The sequence below is a fragment of the Mustelus asterias genome, chromosome 1 (assembly GCF_964213995.1).
Source record: "Mustelus asterias chromosome 1, sMusAst1.hap1.1, whole genome shotgun sequence".
Lineage (NCBI taxonomy): Eukaryota > Metazoa > Chordata > Chondrichthyes > Carcharhiniformes > Triakidae > Mustelus > Mustelus asterias.
In genome coordinates this window covers 197200658-197219056 of record NC_135801.1, presented here as the reverse complement: position 1 = coordinate 197219056, position 18399 = coordinate 197200658, and the positions used below count along the sequence as shown (strand labels likewise).

General features: G+C 46.4%; 1 protein-coding gene across 4 annotated transcripts in view; it reads left to right on the top strand.

Moving 5' to 3' along the window:
• wdr54 (WD repeat domain 54) overlaps window positions 1-18399 on the top strand; it is a 71121-nt gene that overhangs the window by 43285 nt on the left and 9437 nt on the right. For all 4 annotated transcript variants that reach the window (XM_078224795.1, XM_078224783.1, XM_078224774.1 and 1 more), the window contains 2 exons: window positions 7536-7663; window positions 12264-12364. In XM_078224795.1, coding sequence (XP_078080921.1) covers window positions 7536-7663; window positions 12264-12364 — 229 coding nt within the window. The remainder of the gene's footprint in view (window positions 1-7535; window positions 7664-12263; window positions 12365-18399) is intronic.

The following is an 18399-nucleotide window of genomic DNA, read 5'->3' as shown; positions in this document are numbered from 1 at the left end:
ATAGCCAATGTTTTTCCCTTGTTTCAGAAAGGAAGCAGGGATAATCCAGGAAATTATAGGTCGGTGACCCTGACATCAGTGGTGGGGAAGGTTTTGGAGAAGATACTGAGGGACGGGATATATGCATATTTGGAAGCAAATGGATTAGTTAGAGACATGCAGTGTGGTTTTGTCCGGGGAAGGTCATGTCTCACCAACTTGATTGAGGTTTTTGAAGAGGTGACAAAGAAAATTAAGGGAAGGGCTGTGGACATAGTTTATATGGACTTTCGAAGGCGTTTGACAAGGTCCCACATGGCAGACTGGTACAAAAACTAAAATCACAAGGGATTCGGGGTAGGCTGTCTCGATGGATACAGAACTGGCTTGGTTATAGGAGATGATGTGGAGATACCGGTGTTGGACTGGGGTGGGCACAGTAAGAAGTCTCACAACACCAGGTTAAAGTCCAACAGGTTTATTTGATATCATGAGCTTTCGGAACGCTGCTCTGTCATCCTCCTTCATGCACATGTTTGAACGAGGTCTCTTCACTGCACAGGACCTTCAACCAATGCTATACACTGGATACGTCAATGACATTTTCTCCCTTTGGACTCATGGCGAAGAATCACTGAAACAACAACAACATGATGACATCAACAAGTCCCATCCCACCATCAGACTCACCATGGATTCCTCTCCAGAATTGGTTGCGTTCTTGGACACAGGCATCTCCTTCAAAGACGGGACTTTACTCTACCGCAAGCCCATGGATAACCTCACGATGCTCCACTTCTCCAGCTTCCACCTTAAGTATATTAACGAAGCCATCCCCAACAGACAAGCCCTCCGTATACACAGGATCTGCTCGGATGAGGAGGATCGCAACAGACACCTCCAGACGCTGAAAGATGCCCTCGTAAGAACAGGATATGATGCTCAACTCATTGATCAACAGTTCCGACGCGCCACAGTGAATGGAGCGGTAACTAGGGGGCATAACTATAGGGTTCATGGTGGGAGATATAGGAAGGATGTCCGAGGTAGGTTCTTTACTCAGAGAGTGGTTGGGGTGTGGAATGGACTGCCTGCAGTGATAGTGGAGTCAGACACTTTAGGAACATTTAAGCGGTTATTGGATAGGCACATGGAGCACACCAGGATGATAGGGAGTGGGATAGCTTGATCTTGGTTTCAGATAAAGCTCGGCACAACATCGTGGGCCGAAGGGCCTGTTCTGTGCTGTACTGTTCTATGTTCTATGTATACACTAGATACATCGATGACATTTTCTTCCTTTGGAGTCATGGTGAACAATCACTGAAACAACTCTATGATGACATCAACAAGTTCCATCCCACCGTCAGACTCACCATGGACTACTCTCCGGAATCGCACAGACCTCCTCAGAAGACATACACGGAACACGGCAGACAGAGTACCCTTTGTCATCCAGTGCTTCCCCGGAGCAGAGTGTTTACAATATCATCTTTGGAGCCTTCAACATGTCATCAATGAAGACGAACATCTTGCCAAGGCCATCCCCACACCCCCACTACTTGCCTTCAAATAACTGCACAACCTCAAACAGTAAGATGTTTAACAACACCAGGTTAAAGTCCAAAAGCCACAAGCTTTCGGAGCCTTAAGCCCCTTCTTCAGGTGAGTGGGAATTCTGTTCACAAACAGGGCATATAAAGACACAAACTCAATTTACAGAATAATAGTTGGAATGCGAATACTTACAGCAAATCAAGTCTTTAAGATACAAGCAACGTGAGTGGAGAGAGCATTAAGACAGGTTAAAGAGATGTGTATTGTCCACAGACAGGACAGCCAGTGAGACTCTGCAGATCTGCAGGTAACTAAGTGTGTAGATGAAGGTAGTGCAGTTGATGTCATATACATGGATTTTAGTAAGGCGTTTGATAAAGTCCCCCACGGTCGGCTTATGAAGAAAGTAAGGATGTGTGGGATAGAGGGAAGTTTGGCCGATTGGATAGGTAACTGGCTATCTAACAGAAGACAGAGGGTGGTGGTGGATGGAAAATTTTCGGACTGGAAACCGGTTACCAGCGGAGTGCCACAGGGATCAGTGCTTGGTCCTCTGCTATTTGTAATTTTTATACATGACTTGGAGGAGGGGGCTGAAGGGTGGATCAGTAAATTTGCTGATGACACCAAGATTGGTGGAGTAGTGGATGAGGTGGAGGGCTGTTGTAGGCTGCAAAGAGATATAGATAGGATGCAGAGCTGGGCTGAAAAATGGCAAATGGAGTTTAACACTGACAAATGCGAGGTGATTCATTTTCGTAGGACAAATTTAAATGTGGATTACAGGGTCAAAGGTAGGGTTCTGAAGAATGTGGAGGAACAGAGAGATCTTGGGGTCCATATCCATAGATCTCTGAAGGTTGCCACTCAAGTGGATAGAGCCGTGAAGAAGGCTTATAGTGTGTTGGCGTTCATTAACAGGGGGTTTGAGTTTAAGAGCCGTGGGGTTATGCTGCAACTGTACAGGACCTTGGTGAGACCACATTTGGAATATTGTGTGCAGTTCTGGTCACCTCACTATAAGAAGGATGTGGAAGCGCTGGAAAGAGTGCAGAGGAGATTTACCAGGATGCTGCCTGGTTTGGAGGGTAGGTCTTATGAGGAAAGGTTGAGGGAACTTGGGCTTTTCTCTTTGGAGCGGAGGAGGTTGAGAGGAGACTTAATAGAGGTTTATAAGATGATGAGGGGGATAGATAGAGTGAACGTTCAAAGACTATTTCCTCGGGTGAATGGAGCGGTAACTAGGGGGCATAACTATAGGGTTCATGGTGGGAGATATAGGAAGGATGTCCGAGGTAGGTTCTTTACTCAGAGAGTGGTTGGGGTGTGGAATGGACTGCCTGGAGTGATAGTGGAGTCAGACACTTTAGAAACATTTAAGCGGTTATTGGATAGGCACATGGAGCACACCAGGATGACAGGGAGTGGGATAGCTTGATCTTGGTTTCAGATAAAGCTCGGCACAACATCGTGGGCCGAAGGGCCTGTTCTGTGCTGTACTGTTCTATGTTCTATGTATACACTAGATACACTGATGACATTTTCTTCCTTTGGAGTCATGGTGAACAATCACTGAAACAACTCTATGATGACATCAACAAGTTCCATCCCACCGTCAGACTCACCATGGACTACTCTCCGGAATCGATTGCATTCTTGGACACGCATCTCCATCAAGGACGGTCACCTCAGCACTTCACTGTACCGCAAGCCCACGGATAACCTCACGATGCTCCACTTCTCCAGCTTCCACCCTAAACACGTTAAAGAAGCCATCCCCTATGGACAAGCCCTCCATATACACAGGATCTGCTCAGATGAGGAGAATCGCAACAGACACCTCCAGACGCTGAAAGGTGCTCTCATAAGAACAGGACATGGTGCTCGACTCATCGATCGACAGTTCCGACGCGCCACAACGAAAAACCGCACGGACCTCCTCAGAAGACAAACACGGGACACAGCGGACAGAGTACCCTTCGTCGTCCAGTGCTTCCCCGGAGTGGAGAAGCTACGACATCTTCTCCGGAGCCTTCAACATGTCATTGATGAAGACGAACATCTCGCCAAGGCCATCCCCACACCCCCACTTCTTGCCTTCAAACAACCGCACAAGCTCAAACAGACCATTGTCCGCAGCAAACTACCCAGCCTTCAGGAGAACAGTGACCATGACACCACACAACCCTGACACAGCAACCTCTACAAGACGTGCTGGATCATCGACACGGATGCCATCATCTCACGTGAGAACACCATCCACCAGGTACACGGTACATACTCTTGCAACTCGGCCAACGTTGTCGACCTGATACGCTGCAGGAAAGGATGTCCCGAGGCATTGTATGTTGGGGAGATCATGCAGACGCTATGACAATGGGTGAATGAACACCGCTCGACAATCACCAGGCAGGAGTGTTCCCTTCCAGTCGGGAACACTTCAGCGGTCACGGGCATTCGGCCTCTGATCTTCAGGTAAGCGCTCTCCAAGCCGGCCTTCACGACACACGACGTCGCTGAGCAGAGACTGATAGCCAAGTTCCGCACATGAGGACGGCCTCAACCGGGATCTTGGGTTCATGTCATACTATCTGTCACCCCCATGACTTGCCTGGGCTTGCAAAATCTCACTAACTGTCCTGTCTGGAGACAATACACATCTCTTTAACCTGTGCTTAACCCTCTCTCCACTCACATTGTCTGTACCTTTAAGACTTGATTACCTGTGAAGACTCGCATTCCAACCATTATTTTGTAAATTGAGTTTGTTTTTATATGCCCTGTTTGTGAACAGAACTCCCATTCACCTGATGAAGGGGCAGCGCTCCGAAAGCTAGTGGCTTGTGCTACCAAATAAACCTGTTGGACTTTAACCTGGTGTTGTGAGACTTCTTACTGTGTTTACCCAGTCCAATGCCGGCATCTCCACATCAAGGAGGGAAGTGCCATGATTTTGTTCCAACGACAGTGGAGGAATGTCAGTTATATTAAGGTTGGTGTGGCCGCAGAGAGACACCAGGATGGTATGTTGCCTCCCTTGCTCTAGGGTTAAGGATATCTCCGAGGAAAGGGGAGGGTGAACAGCCTGTTGTTGTGGTGCACATCGGTACAAAAAGATTTTAAAAATGGATAATGTCCTAAAAACGGAATATAGGGAGCTCGGAAGCAAGTTGAAAAGTAGGACCTTAACGGTACTTAGCTTAGGATTACTACCAGTGCCACATGCTAGTCAGAGTAGAAACGCAGGATATATAGGATGAATATGTGGCTGAAAATCTGGTGTGACGGGGAGAGATTCAGATTCCTGGGGCGTTGGGACCTGTGCTGGGAGAGGTGGGACAAACTAGGCAGGATTGAGACCAATGTCCTTTGCTAGAGTGATTGGGGAGGGTTCAAATTAATATGGCAGGGGAATAGGAACCAGCTCTGATGAAGTCATCCAGACTCAAAACATTGACTCTATTCTCTCTCCACATGTTGAGATTTTCCAGCATTTTTGTTTTTTGTTGTGCGTTTGAATGTAAGGGTTCAGAGCAGGGGAAGTCGAGAACAAGAGAAAAAGACAGCAATGAGAATAAGAAAAGTGAGAGGCAGAGAAATCAAGGGGGAGAGTCAGATAAGGATACAGTAAAATATGGTAGGAAAGTGACAAGGAACGTTAAAAGAACTAGCCTTAAGGTTTTGTACCTGAACACTTGGAGCATTCGAAAATGGATGAATTAGTTGCACAGAAAGATGTAAAGAGGTATGATATAGTTGGCATTATGAGACATGACTCCAAGGTGACCAAGGATGGGAACTAAACATTGAGGGCTATTCCGTGTTTAGGAAGGACAGACAGACAGGGAGAAAATGGTGGAGTTTCATTGTTGATTAAAGAAGATATTGATACGGTATTGAGGAAAGTTATTAGCACAGACAATAAGATCAAAGATCAAAGAACAGCACAAGAACAGGCCCTTCAGCCCACCACATCTGTGCCGACACAGCTGCCTCTCTAATCTAATATTCTCTTGCCTCTACATGGTCCATATCCCTCTATTCGCTGCCGATTCGTATATCTATCCAGATGCCTCTTGAACGTTGCGATAGAATCTGCTTCCACCACCTCCTCCGGCAGCACGGTCCAGGCATTCACCACCCTCTGTGAAAAACTTGCCCCTTACATCTCTTTTAAACTTTCCCCCTCTCACTCTCAACCTATGCCCCTGAGTAATTGACCCTTTGACCCTGGGAAAAAGACTGACTATCCACTCTCTCCAAGCCTGTCATAATCTTGTAAACCTCTATCAGGTCTCTCCTCATCCTCCAAAGCTCCAGTGAACACAATAATGATATCTGTATGGGTCGAGTTAAGAAACACCAAGGGGCAAAACACATTGGTGGGGGTGGTATACCGACTACCAGAAACGGTCCCAGTGATCCAGGAATCTAAAGCCCTCCCTCCTGCACCAACTCTTAAGCCACGCATTCAACTGTGCTGTTCTCCAATTTCTGTGCTCGCTAGCTCATGACACTATCCTGAGATTACAACCCGAAAAGTCCTGCTTTTTAGTCTACTGCCTAACTCTCTGAATTCTTGATGCAAGACCTCATCCCTCTTTCTATCTATGTCATTGGTACCAACATGTACCATGACCTCTGTCTTATCACCCTCCCCCTTCAGGGTACCCTGCCACCGTTCAGTGACAAGCTGGACTCTGGCAGAACTGGTCAGGAGCTGAATGACTCTGGCAGAACCCAAACTGAGCAACAGCGAGCAAGTTATTGCTGAATAAGTGCCATCTGATAGCACCGTTAACGACCCCTTCCATCACTTCACAGATTTTCGTGATAGGCTGATGGGCAGTAATTGGTTGGGTTGGATTTGTGTACAGGACATACCTGTGTAACTTTCCACATTGTCAGTTTGCTGCCAGTGTTGTAGCTGTCATGGAACAGCTTGGCTAGGGCATGGCTAGTTCTGGAGCACAAGTCTTTCAGTATCATAACCAGGAATGTTATCAGGGCCCGCAGCCTTTGCTGCTTCCAATGCCTTCAGCCGTTTCTTGATATTAGATAGAGTGAATCAAATTGGCTGCAGAGTGGTATCTGTGATGCTGGGGTCCTCTGGAGGAGGCCGAGGATGAATCTTCTACTCGGCACTTTAGTTGTCCACCACCATTCAAGACTGGATGAGGTTGGACTGCGGAGCTTTGATTTGATGTTCTGGTTGTAGGATCAGCTGATTCTGTCAGCCACATTCTGCTTTCGCTATTCAGCATGCAAGTAATTCTTTGTTGGATCTTCACCAAGTTTGCCGCTCACCTTGAGGTATGTCTGCTATTGCTCCTGGCTTGTATTCCTGCACTCTTCATTGAACCAGGTTGATCCCCTGGCTATGTGGTATTGGTAGAGTGGGAGATATGCCAGGCCATGTGGTTACAGATTATAATTCCGTTCCTACTGATGGATCAGAGTGCCACATGGCTGCTCAGCTTTGATCTGCTAAGTCTGTTCACAATCAGGGTGATAGTGCCACACTGAGACTGTGTCTTCAGAAAGACTGCATGGTGGTCACTCCTACCTTTACTGCCATGGACAGATAGATCTGCCTCAGATAGATTGGTGAGGACACGGTCAAGTAGGTTTCCCTCTTACTTGTTTCTGAGTTGCTCTTTATGATGGACATTGAGGTTTCCCATATTGAATATACTTTGTACACTTACCACCTTCTGTGCGTCTGCCAATTTGTTCCACTGTACTGGTGCTCTCTAACCTGAGGCACAGAAAATGTTGGAAACACTCAGTGGGTCAGACATTTTCTGTGTCGAGCAAACAAGTTAATGCCCTGAATGTATAAACTCTGCAGCTAATCTCTCCTCACTCACTGCCTTACCTGCTGCTGTTCCCCACATGACTTCAGTTTTGCCTCAGTCTGCAACCCGCAATATTTTGTGCTGTCTTCCCAAACTCCTCCTTTCCTGAGGTAACATGAGTGTCTGTTTCTCTCATTCCAGGCTCCTCAACGGGACCCATCCTCGTCTTCAATATCCCCCCGAAAGGGACAAACATCACCGTTTCTGAAGTGCTGGAGCAGCACAGGGACCCAATCACTGACATTGCGTGTGATTGTTCTGACGATAAGGTGACAGTACAATCATCGATGTGAACTCTTTAGGAACTAGTGGTTTTTCAAAAAAGTTTATGTAGAAAGCATGCTCTTGTTGGCCATGGTTTCTGATCCTCCTTCGACACGGTGGTACCAGAGGACTGGAGAATTGTAAATGTTACATCCTAGTTCAGAAAAGATAAAATCAGAGTCAGTGTGACCTTGGTGGTCAGCCAAGCTTTTAAAAACAATTATTTAGGACAAAGTTAACAGTCACTGCATCGAAGTTGTGGAATTTCCTCCGTAACAACATGTTTAAAATTTATTTATTTGTGTCACAAGTAAGCTTACATTAACACTGCAATGAAGTTACTGTGAAAATCCTTGTGAAAGAACTGTGAACATGATGGGTGCAGCTACACCAGATTGATTGCAGTGGCCCTAGAAGGTGGCTCACCACCTCCAGCACCTTCTGAAGGGCAATCGGGGACAAAGAACAAACGCGAGCCGTGCTCACGATGCCAGAGACCTCTGAATGAACTCATTCTTAAAATATCAGCCAATTGAACACCTCATCTCTCCTCAACTCTCTAAAATGGAAGGAATTCTGTTAATGTAACCTCTCCTCATAATTTAACTTTAATCCAGTGTAATTCTGACAAATCAACACTGCATTCTGTCCAAAGCTGAACATGCTTTCTGAGGTGCAGTGCCCAGACTGAGTGCAGTACTCCACATGGCGTTTGACCAGAGCTCTGTATAGTCTCACTTTGGATTCTAATCGTTGTTGAGATAAAGGCCAACATTCGATTAACCTATTAGAGCATAAGACATAGGAGCAGAATTAGGCCACTCGGCCCTTTGAGTCCACTCCGCCATTCAATCATAGCTGATATTTTTCTCATCCCCATTCTCCTGCCTTCTCCCCATAACCCCTGATCCCCTTATTAATCAAGAACCTATCTATCTCTGTCTTAAAGACACTCAATGACCTGGCCTCCATAGCCTTCTGCGGCAAAGAGTTCCGCAGATTCACCACTCTCTGGCTGAAGAAATTCCTCCTCATCTCTGTTTTAAAGATCGTCCCTTCAGCCTGAGGTTGTGCCCTCTGGTTCTAGTTTTTCCTACTAGTGGAAACATCCTCTCCATGTCCACTCTATCCAGGCCTCGCAGTATCCTGTAAGTTTCAGTAAGATCCCCCCTCATCCTTCTAAACTTCAACGAGTAGAGACCCAGAGTCCTCAACCGTTCCTCATACGACAAGCTCTTCATTCCAGGGATCATTCTTGTGAACCTCCTCTGGACCCTTTCCAAGGCCAGCACACCCTTCCTTAGATTATGGGGCCCAAAATTGCTGACAGTTCTCGAAATGGGGTCTGACCAGAGCCTTATACAGCCTCAGAAGTACATCCCTGCTCTTGTATTCTAGGGCTCTCGACATGAATGCTAACATTGCATTTGCCTTCCTAACTGCCAACTGAACCTGCACGTTAACCTTAAGAGAATCTTAAGGTTAACGCAAAGTCCCTTTGTGTTTCTGATTTCCTAAGCATTTTCCCATTGAGAAAATAGTCCATGCCTCCATTCCTCCTTCCAAAGTGCGCAACCTCACACTTTTCCACATTGTATTCCATCTGCCACTTCTTTGCCCACTCTCCTAACCTGTCCAAGTCCTTCTGCAGCCCCGCTGCTTCCTCAATACTACCTGTCCCTCTACATATCTTTGTATCATCTGCAAACTTAGCAACAGTGTCTTCAGTTCCATCCTCCAAATCGTTAATGTATATTATGAAAAGTTGTGGTCCCAGCACTGACCCCTGAGGCACACCACTAGTCACCGGCTGCCATCCTGAGAAAGACTGCTTTATCCCCACTCTCTGCCTTCTGCCAGTCAGCCAATCCTCTATCCATGCCAGGATCTTATCCTTAACACCATGGGCACTTATTTAACAGTCTGCTAAGTGGCATCTTGTCCAAGGCCTTCTGGAAATCTAAATAAATCACATCCGCTGGTTCTCCTTTATCTAACTTCCTTGTTACCTCCTCAAAGAACTCTAACAGATTTGTCAGACATGACCTCTCCTTGACAAAGCCATGCTGACTCAGTCCTATTTTATCATGCACTTCCAAGTACTCTGCGATCTCATCTTTAAAAATGAACTTTAAAATCTTGCCATTGACTGAAGTCAGGCTAACCGGCCTATAATTTCCTGTCTGCTGCCTCCCTCCCTTCTTAAACAGCGGTGTTACATTAGCTACTTTCCAGTCCTCTGGGAGCCTCCCTGCCTCCAGTGATTCCTGAAAGATCACCACCAATGCCTCCACCATTTCCTCAGCTATCTCTTTTAAGAGCCCTGGGGTGTAGTCCATGCGGTCCAGGTGATTTATCCACCTTCAGAACTTTCAGTTTCCCCAGAACCTTCTCCTTAGTGATGGCCACTACACTCACCTGTGCACCTGACTCTCCTGGAGCTCTGGCATCCCACTGGTGTCTTCCACCGTGAAGACTGATGCAAAGTAACGATTCAGTTCCTCTGCCATTGCTTTGTTTCCTATTATTACTTCTCCAGCCTCATTTTCCAGTGGTCCAATGGCTATTTTTGCCTCTCTCTTACCTTTTATATATTGGAACAAACTCTTCCTATCCTCTTTTATATTACTAGCTAGCTTACACTCATATTTCACCTTCTCCCCCCTTGTTGTTTTTTTTCGTTGTTCTCAGCTCACTTTTGAAGGCTTCCCAATCCTCTGGCTTCCCACTAATCCTCGCCACTTTGTATGCTTTTTCTTTTGCTTTTATGCTGTCCTTGACTTCCCTCATCAGCCATGGATGCCTCGTCCTCCCCTCAGCATGTTTCCTCCTCCTTGGGATGAATTTCTGTTGTGCCTTCCGAATAACTCTCAAAAACTCCTGCCCTTGCTGTTCCACTGTCTCCCCTGCTCGGCTCCCTTTCCAGTCAACTCTGGCCAGCTCCTCCCTCATGTCTTTGTAGTTACCTTAATTTAATTGTAATACTGTTGCATCTGATTCCAGCTCCTCCCTCTCAAACTGCAGGGTAAATTCTATCATATTGTGGTCACTGCTCCCTAAGGATCCCTTCACCTTAAGTTCCCTAATCAAGTCTGCCTCATTACACATCATGATGTTGAGATGCCGGCGTTGGACTGGGGTAAACACAGTAACAGTTTTAACAACACCAGGTTAAAGTCCAATCCACTCCATCTGACGAAGGAGCAGCGCTCCGAAAGCTAATGGTATTTGCTACCAAATAAACCTGTTGGACTTTAACCTGGTGTTGTTAATACTGTTACTGTCATTACACATCACCAAATCCAGGATTGCCTGTTCCCTAGTAGGCTGTCACAAGCTGCTCCAAAAAAACCCATCTCTTAGACATTCCACAAATTCCTTTGCTTGGGATCCACTGCCGACCTGATTTTCCCAGTCCCCTGCATATTGAAGTCCCCCATGATTATTGTAGTATTGCCTTTTTTATATCCCTTTTCTATCTCCTGATTTATTTTCTGCTCCACATCCTGACTACTGCTAGGGGGCCTGTACATAACTCCCATCGGGGTCTTTTTACCTTTGCGATTCCTCAACTCTACCCACAGAGATTCTATGCCTTCTGATCCTATATCACTTCTTGCTATCAATTTAACTTAATTCCTTACTAACAATGCAACCCCACCCTCTTTGCCCATCTGTCCTTTCGATAGGCCACATATCCTTGGATATTTAGATCCCAGTCCTGATCCCCTTGCAGCCACGTCTCTGTGATGCCCACAATATCAAACCGGCCAATTTCAATGTGCACAACAAGCTCATTAACCGTGTTCCGTACACTGCGCGCATTTAGGTACAACACCCTCAGTCCCGCATTGACCACCTCCCTTCTCATACTTGTCACCTTTTTTGCTCTGCCCGAGGTTAGATTCCTGCCACCTTCTATACTCTCTGTTCTATTACATGGTCTGGAAACTTTACTAACCTCCCCTGAGCCCTCAGCTCCATTAACTTTGATTTTCCAATTCTCCATACAACTGAACTCTCCCCCCCCACTATTTAGTTTAAAGCCCTATTTACAGCCCTAGTTATACGATTCACCAGGACTTTGGTCCCAGCACGATTCAGATGAAGACCGTCCCATCGGAACAGGTCCCCTCTTCCCCAATACTGGTGCCAATGTCCCATGAATTCAAACCCATTCCTCCCACACCAATCTTTGAGTCACGCATTTACCTCCTTAATCTTATTGACCCTGCGCCAATTCGCTCGTGGCTCAGGTAGTAATCCAGAGATTATTACCTTTTTGGTTCTGCTTTTTAATTTAGCTCCTAGCTGTCCTAGGTAGAAGAGGGAGTAAATGTAGATCCATGGAGGAGTTTAGTGGTAACTGTGTGTGTGTGTGTGTGTGTGTTTGTAAATGCTAGTTGTTTTCTGGGAAGAGAAACCATTGTTAAAGGTTCTCCAGTTACAATCAGTTGGAATTATGTACTGTATGGGAGGTTCAGTAGAGCTGTTTAAGCAGGGCTTGTGGCACAGGTTCTGTGTGAGTCCCCATTCAGTGTTCTGCCATATCCCAGTTGTTCCTGTGTTTCCAATGATACAATGTCCTATTGATTGAATCAATAGGAGTGTGTTGCGGATCTGGTGACAGCTGATGACTCTGGGGTCCTGTGCATCTGGAAATCAGGGGAAGATTTTAAATTAATGTACAAGATTGCAGCTTATGGGTAAGTGATACTCCAGTTTTTCTCTCACTCCAGCAGTCAGTGTATTGATAATTATTGATTGTGCTGTTACAGAGACTGTCAAGGGGACTTAACATTCCAAATAGTGGATTAGTAATCCAGAGCTTGTGAGTTCAAATGCCAACATATCATGGGGACGGCACAGTGGTTAGCACTGCTGCCTCACAGTACCAGGGACCCGGGTTCAATTCCCAGCTTGGGTCACTGTCTGTGTGGAGTTTGCACATTCTCCCCGTGTCTGTGTGGGTTTCCTCCGGGTGCCCCGGTTTCCTCCCACAGCCCAAAGATGTGCCGGTTAGGTTGATTGGCCATGCTCAATTACCCCTTAGTGTCAGGGGGACTAGCAGGGTAAATACATGGGGTTAGGGCCTGGGTGGGAGTGTGGTCGGTGCAGACTTGATGGGCCGAATGGCTTCCTTCTGCACTGTAGGGATTCCATGATATCAAGGTGGAATTTGCTTTGTGAGGCAAGCTCTGCTGGTTCACTGTGATAGCCTTAACTAGTCCGGCCTGGATGTAACTCTGTTCCCACACTCTGTGATTACCTTAGTGATCTCTGAACTAGTCATTCCAACACAAGCACATCGGGAGCTGCGGAGGGATAATAAATGTGTTCTTATCAGCATTACCCACATCCTGGGAATAAATTCCCTCCCATCCCTTCCTTTTCTTTGCCAGGACACCTACAGTATCATTCCTACTCGATCTGAAGTGACAGTCCTGTGAGCAGTGCTCACAAGCAGAGTCTAAAGGCCCTTTGGTCCATTTGCCTCCTTGTTTTTCGCTGATCTGTTTGCTTATTTTGTGCATCTGAGCAATTAGAGTCTTTTATGTAAGCCTGTCTTCATTAATCACCTCGTATTCTCACACACCAGAACAAAGATGCATCTGTCCATGACAGTATCGGTAAGAGTGACCACCACACAGTACTTGTGAAGACAAAGTCCTGTCTTCACATTGAGAATGACCTCCATCATGTTGTGTAGCACTACCACTGTGCTAAATGGGACAGACTTCAAACAGATCTAGCAACTTAAGACTGGGCGTCCATTAGGTACTGTGGGCATCATCAATGGCAGAATTCTATTCAACCTCATTTGTATCCTCATGTCCCAGCCTATCCCCCACTCAACCATTACCACCAAGTCAGGGGATCAACCCTGGTTCAATGGAGAGTGCAAGGAGAGCATGCTAGGAGCAGCACCAGATATATCTAAAAATGATGAGGTGTCAACCTGGTGAAGCTACAACACAGGATTACTTGTGCGCCAAACAGCTGAATCATCAAGCAATAGACAAGAGCAAAGCAATTCCACAACCAGTGGATTAGATCTAAGCTCTGCAGTCCTGCCACATCCAGTCGTGAATAGAACATAGAAAAGCTGCAGCACAAACAGGCCCTTCGGCCCACAAGCTGCGCCGAACATGTCCCTACCTACCTAGGCTTACCTATAACCCTCTCTCTTACTAACTTCCATGAACTTACGCAAAAGTCTCTTAAAAGACCCTATCGAATCCGCCTCCACCACCACGACCGGCAGCCGATTCCACGCACCCACCACCCTCTGAGTGAAAAACTTACCCCTAACATCTCCTCTGTACCTACTCCCCAGCACCCTAAACCTGTGACCTCTTGTGGCAACCATTACAGCCCTGGGTAAAAGCCTCTGAGAATCCACTCTATCAATACCCCTCAACATCTTATACACCTCTATCAGATCACCCCTCATCCTTCGCCTCTCCAAGGAGAAAAGACCTAGCTCTCTCAACCTATCCTCATAAGGCATGCCACCTAATCCAGGCAACATCCTTGTAAATCTCCTCTGCACCCTTTCTACGGCTTCCACATCCTTTCTGTAATGAGGCGACCAGAACTGGGCACAGTACTCCAGGTGGGGTCTGACCAGGGTCCTATACAGCTGCAGCATTATCTCACAACTCCTAAACTCAATTCCTCTATTGATGAAGGCCAGCATTCCACAGTATTCTTAACCACAGCCTCCACCTGCGACGCTGCTTTGAGCATCCTATGAATCCGGACCCCAAGATCCTTCTGATCTTCCACACTGCCAAGCGTCTTACCCTTAATATTATATTCTTTTATTCTCTTCGACCTGCCAAAATGAACCACCACACACTTACCTGGGTTGAAGTCCATCTGCCACTTCTCCGCCCAGTCTTGCATCTTATCTATGTCTCGTTGCAACTGCTGACATCCCTCTACACTATCCACAACACCACCAACCTTTGTGTCATCAGCAAACTTGCCAACCCATCCTTCCACTTCCTCATCCAGGTCATTTATAAAAATCACAAAGAGCAAGGGTCCCAGAACAGGTCCCTAGGGCACTCCACTGGTGACCGACCTCCATGCTGAAAAAGACCCATCTACAACCACTCTTTGCCTTCTGTGGGCAAGCCAGTTCTGAATCCACAAAGCAATGTCCCCTTGGTGATGGACAACTAAACAACTCGCTGGAGAAGGAGGCTCCACAAATATCCCCATCCTCAATGATGGAGTACATAGAACATAGAAAGCCACAGCACAAACAGGCCCTTCGGCCCACAAGTTGCGCCGATCATATCCCTACCTCGAGGCCTATCTATAGCCCTCAATCCCATTAAATCCCATGTACTCATCCAGAAGTCTCTTAAAAGACCCCAACGAGTTTGCCTCCACCACCACCGACGTCAGCCGATTCCACTCACCCACCACCCTCTGAGTGAAAAACTTACCCCTGACATCTCCTCTGTACCTACCCCCCAGCACCTTAAACCTGTGTCCTCTCGTAGCAACCATTTCAGCCCTTGGAAATAGCCTCTGAGAGTCTACCCTATCCAGACCTCTCAACATCTTGTAAACCTCTATCAGGTCACCTCTCATCCTTCGTCTCTCCAGGGAGAAGAGACCAAGCTCCCTCAACCTATCCTCATAAGGCATGCCCCCCAATCCAGGCAACATCCTTGTAAATCTCCTCTGCACCCTTTCAATGGCTTCAACATCTTTCCTGTAATGAGGTGACCAGAACTGCGCGCAGTACTCCAAGTGGGGTCTAACCAGGGTCCTATAAAGCTAGGGCTGTTCTCTCTGGAGCGGAGGAGGCTGAGGGGAGACTTAATAGAGGTTTATAAAATGATGAAGTGGATATCCACTCCATCTGACGAAGGAGCATTGCTCCGAAAGCTTATGGTATTTGCTACCAAATAAACCTGTTGGACTTTAACCTGGTGTTGTGAGACTACTTACTGTGCTTACCCCAGTCCAACGCCGGCATCTCCACATCATATCTGATCGAAGACAGAGGGTGGTGGTGGATGGAAAATTTTCGGACTGGAGGCAGGTTGCTAGCGGAGTGCCACAGGGATCAGTGCTTGGTCCTCTGCTCTTTGTGATTTTTATTAATGACTTAGAAGAGGGGGCTGAAGAGTGGATCAGTAAATTTGCTGATGACACCAAGATTGGTGGAGTAGTGGATGAGGTGGAGGGCTGTTGTAGGCTGCAAAGAGACATAGATAAGATGCAAAGCTGGGCTGAAAAATGGCAAATGGAGTTTAACCCTGATAAATGTGAGGTGATTCATTTTGGTAGGACTAATTTAAATGTGGATTACAGGGTCAAAGGTAGGGTTTTGAAGACTGTGGAGGAACAGAGAGATCTTGGGGTCCATATCCACAGATCTCTAAAGGTTGCCACTCAAGTGGATAGAGCTGTGAAGAAGGCCTATAGTGTGTTAGCTTTTATTAACAGGGGGTTGGAGTTTAAGAGCCGTGGGGTTATGCTGCAACTGTACAGGACCTTGGTGAGACCACATTTGGAATATTGTGTGCAGTTCTGGTCACCTCACTATAAGAAGGATGTGGAAGTGCTGGAAAGAGTGCAGAGGAGATTTACCAGGATGCTGCCTGGTTTGGAGGGTAGGTTTTATGAGGAAAGGTTGAGGGAGCTAGGGCTGTTCTCTCTGGAGCGGAGGAGGCTGAGGGGAGACTTAATAGAGGTTTATAAAATGATGAAGTGGATAGATAGAGTGAACGTTCAAAGACTATTTCCTCGGGTGGATGGAGCTATTACAAGGGGGCATTACTATAGGGTTCATGGTGGGAGATATAGGAAGGATATCAGAGTTAGGTTCTTTACGCAGAGAGTGGTTGGGGTGTGGAATGGACTGCCTGCAGTGATAGTGGAGTCAGACACTTTAGGAACATTTAAGCGGTTATTGGATAGGCACATGGAGCACACCAGGATGATAGGGAGTGGGATAGCTTGATCTTGGTTTCAGATAAAGCTCGGCACAACATCGTGGGCCGAAGGGCCTGTTCTGTACTGTACTGTTCTATGTTCTAAATACATAAAGGACAAAAGAGTAACTAGGGAGAGAGTAGGGCCTCTTAAGGATCAACACGGTCATCTATGTGCGGATCCACAAGAGATGGGTGAGTTCCTAAATGAATATTTCTCATCAGTATTTACTGTTGAGAAAAGCGTGGATGTTAGGGAACTTGGGGAAATAAATAGTGATGTCTTGAGGAGTGTAAATATTACAGAGAAGGAGGTGCTGGAAGTCTTAAAGCGCATCAAGGTAGATAAATCTCCGGGACCTGATGAAGTGTATCCCAGGATGTTGTGGGAGGCTAGGGAGGAAATGACAGGTCCCCTCGCAGAGATATTTGAATCATCGATAGTCATGGGTGAGGTGCCTGAAGACTTAAGGGTGGCAAATGTTGTGCCTTTGTTTAAAAAGGGCTGCAGGGAAAAGCCTGGGAACTACAGGCCAGTGAGCCTCACACCTGTGGTGGGTACGTTGTTGGAAGCTATTTTGAGAGACAGGATCTACAGGCATTTAGAGACGTAAGGACTGATTAGGGACAGTCAGCATGGCTTTGTGAGTGGAAAATCATGTCTCACAAATTTGATTGAGTTTTTTGAAGGAGTAACCAAGAAGGTAGATGAGGGCAGTGCAGTTGATGTTGTCTATATGGACTTTAGCAAGGCCTTTGACAAAGTACCGCATGGTAGGTTGTTGCATAAGGTTAAATCTCACGGGATCCAGGGTGAGGTATCTAAATGGATACAAAATTGGCTTCTTTACAGAAGCCAGAGAGTGGTTGTAGAGGGTTGTTTTTCAAACTGGAAGCCTGTGACCAGCGGTGTGCCTCAGGGATCAGTGCTGGGTCCACTGTTATTTGTCATTTATATTAATGATTTGGATGAGAATTTAGGAGGCATGGTTAGTAAGTTTGCAGATGACACCAAGATTGGTGGCATAGTGGACAGTGAAGAAAGTTATCTCCGATTGCAATGGGATCTTGATCAATTGGGCCAGTGGGCTGACGAATGGCAGATGGAGTTTAATTTAGATTAATGTGAGGTGATGCATTTTGGTAGATTGAACCAGGGCAGGACTTACTCAGTTAATGGTAGGGCACTGGGGAGAGTTACAGAACAAAGAGATCTAGGGGTACATGTTCATAGCTCCTTGAAAGTGGAGTCACAGGTGGACAGAGTGGTGAAGAAGGCATTCAGCATGCTTGGTTTCATTGGTCAGAACATTGAATACAGGAGTTGGGATGTCTTGTTGAAGTTGTACAAGACATTGGTAAGGCCACACTTGGAATACCAAGTGCACAGTTCTGGTCACCCTATTATAGAAAGGATATTATTAAACTAGAAAAAGTGCAGAAAATATTTACTCGGATGCTACCTGGACTTGATAGTTTGACTTGTAAGGAACATCAAATTCAGATAGGAAGGTCTAATTTTGGAAGGTCTAAATGGGTGAACCCTTAAGAGTATTGATAGGCAAAGGGATCTGGGTGTACAGGTACACAGGTCACTGAAAGTGGCAATGCAGGTGGAGAAGGTCGGCAAGAAGGCATACCGCATGCTTGCCTTCATCGGCCAGGGTATTGAGTTTAAAAATTGGCAAGTCATGTTACAGCTTTATAGAACCTTAGTTAGGCCGCACTTGGAATATAGTGTTCAATTCTGATCGCCACACTACCAGAAGGATGTGGAGGCT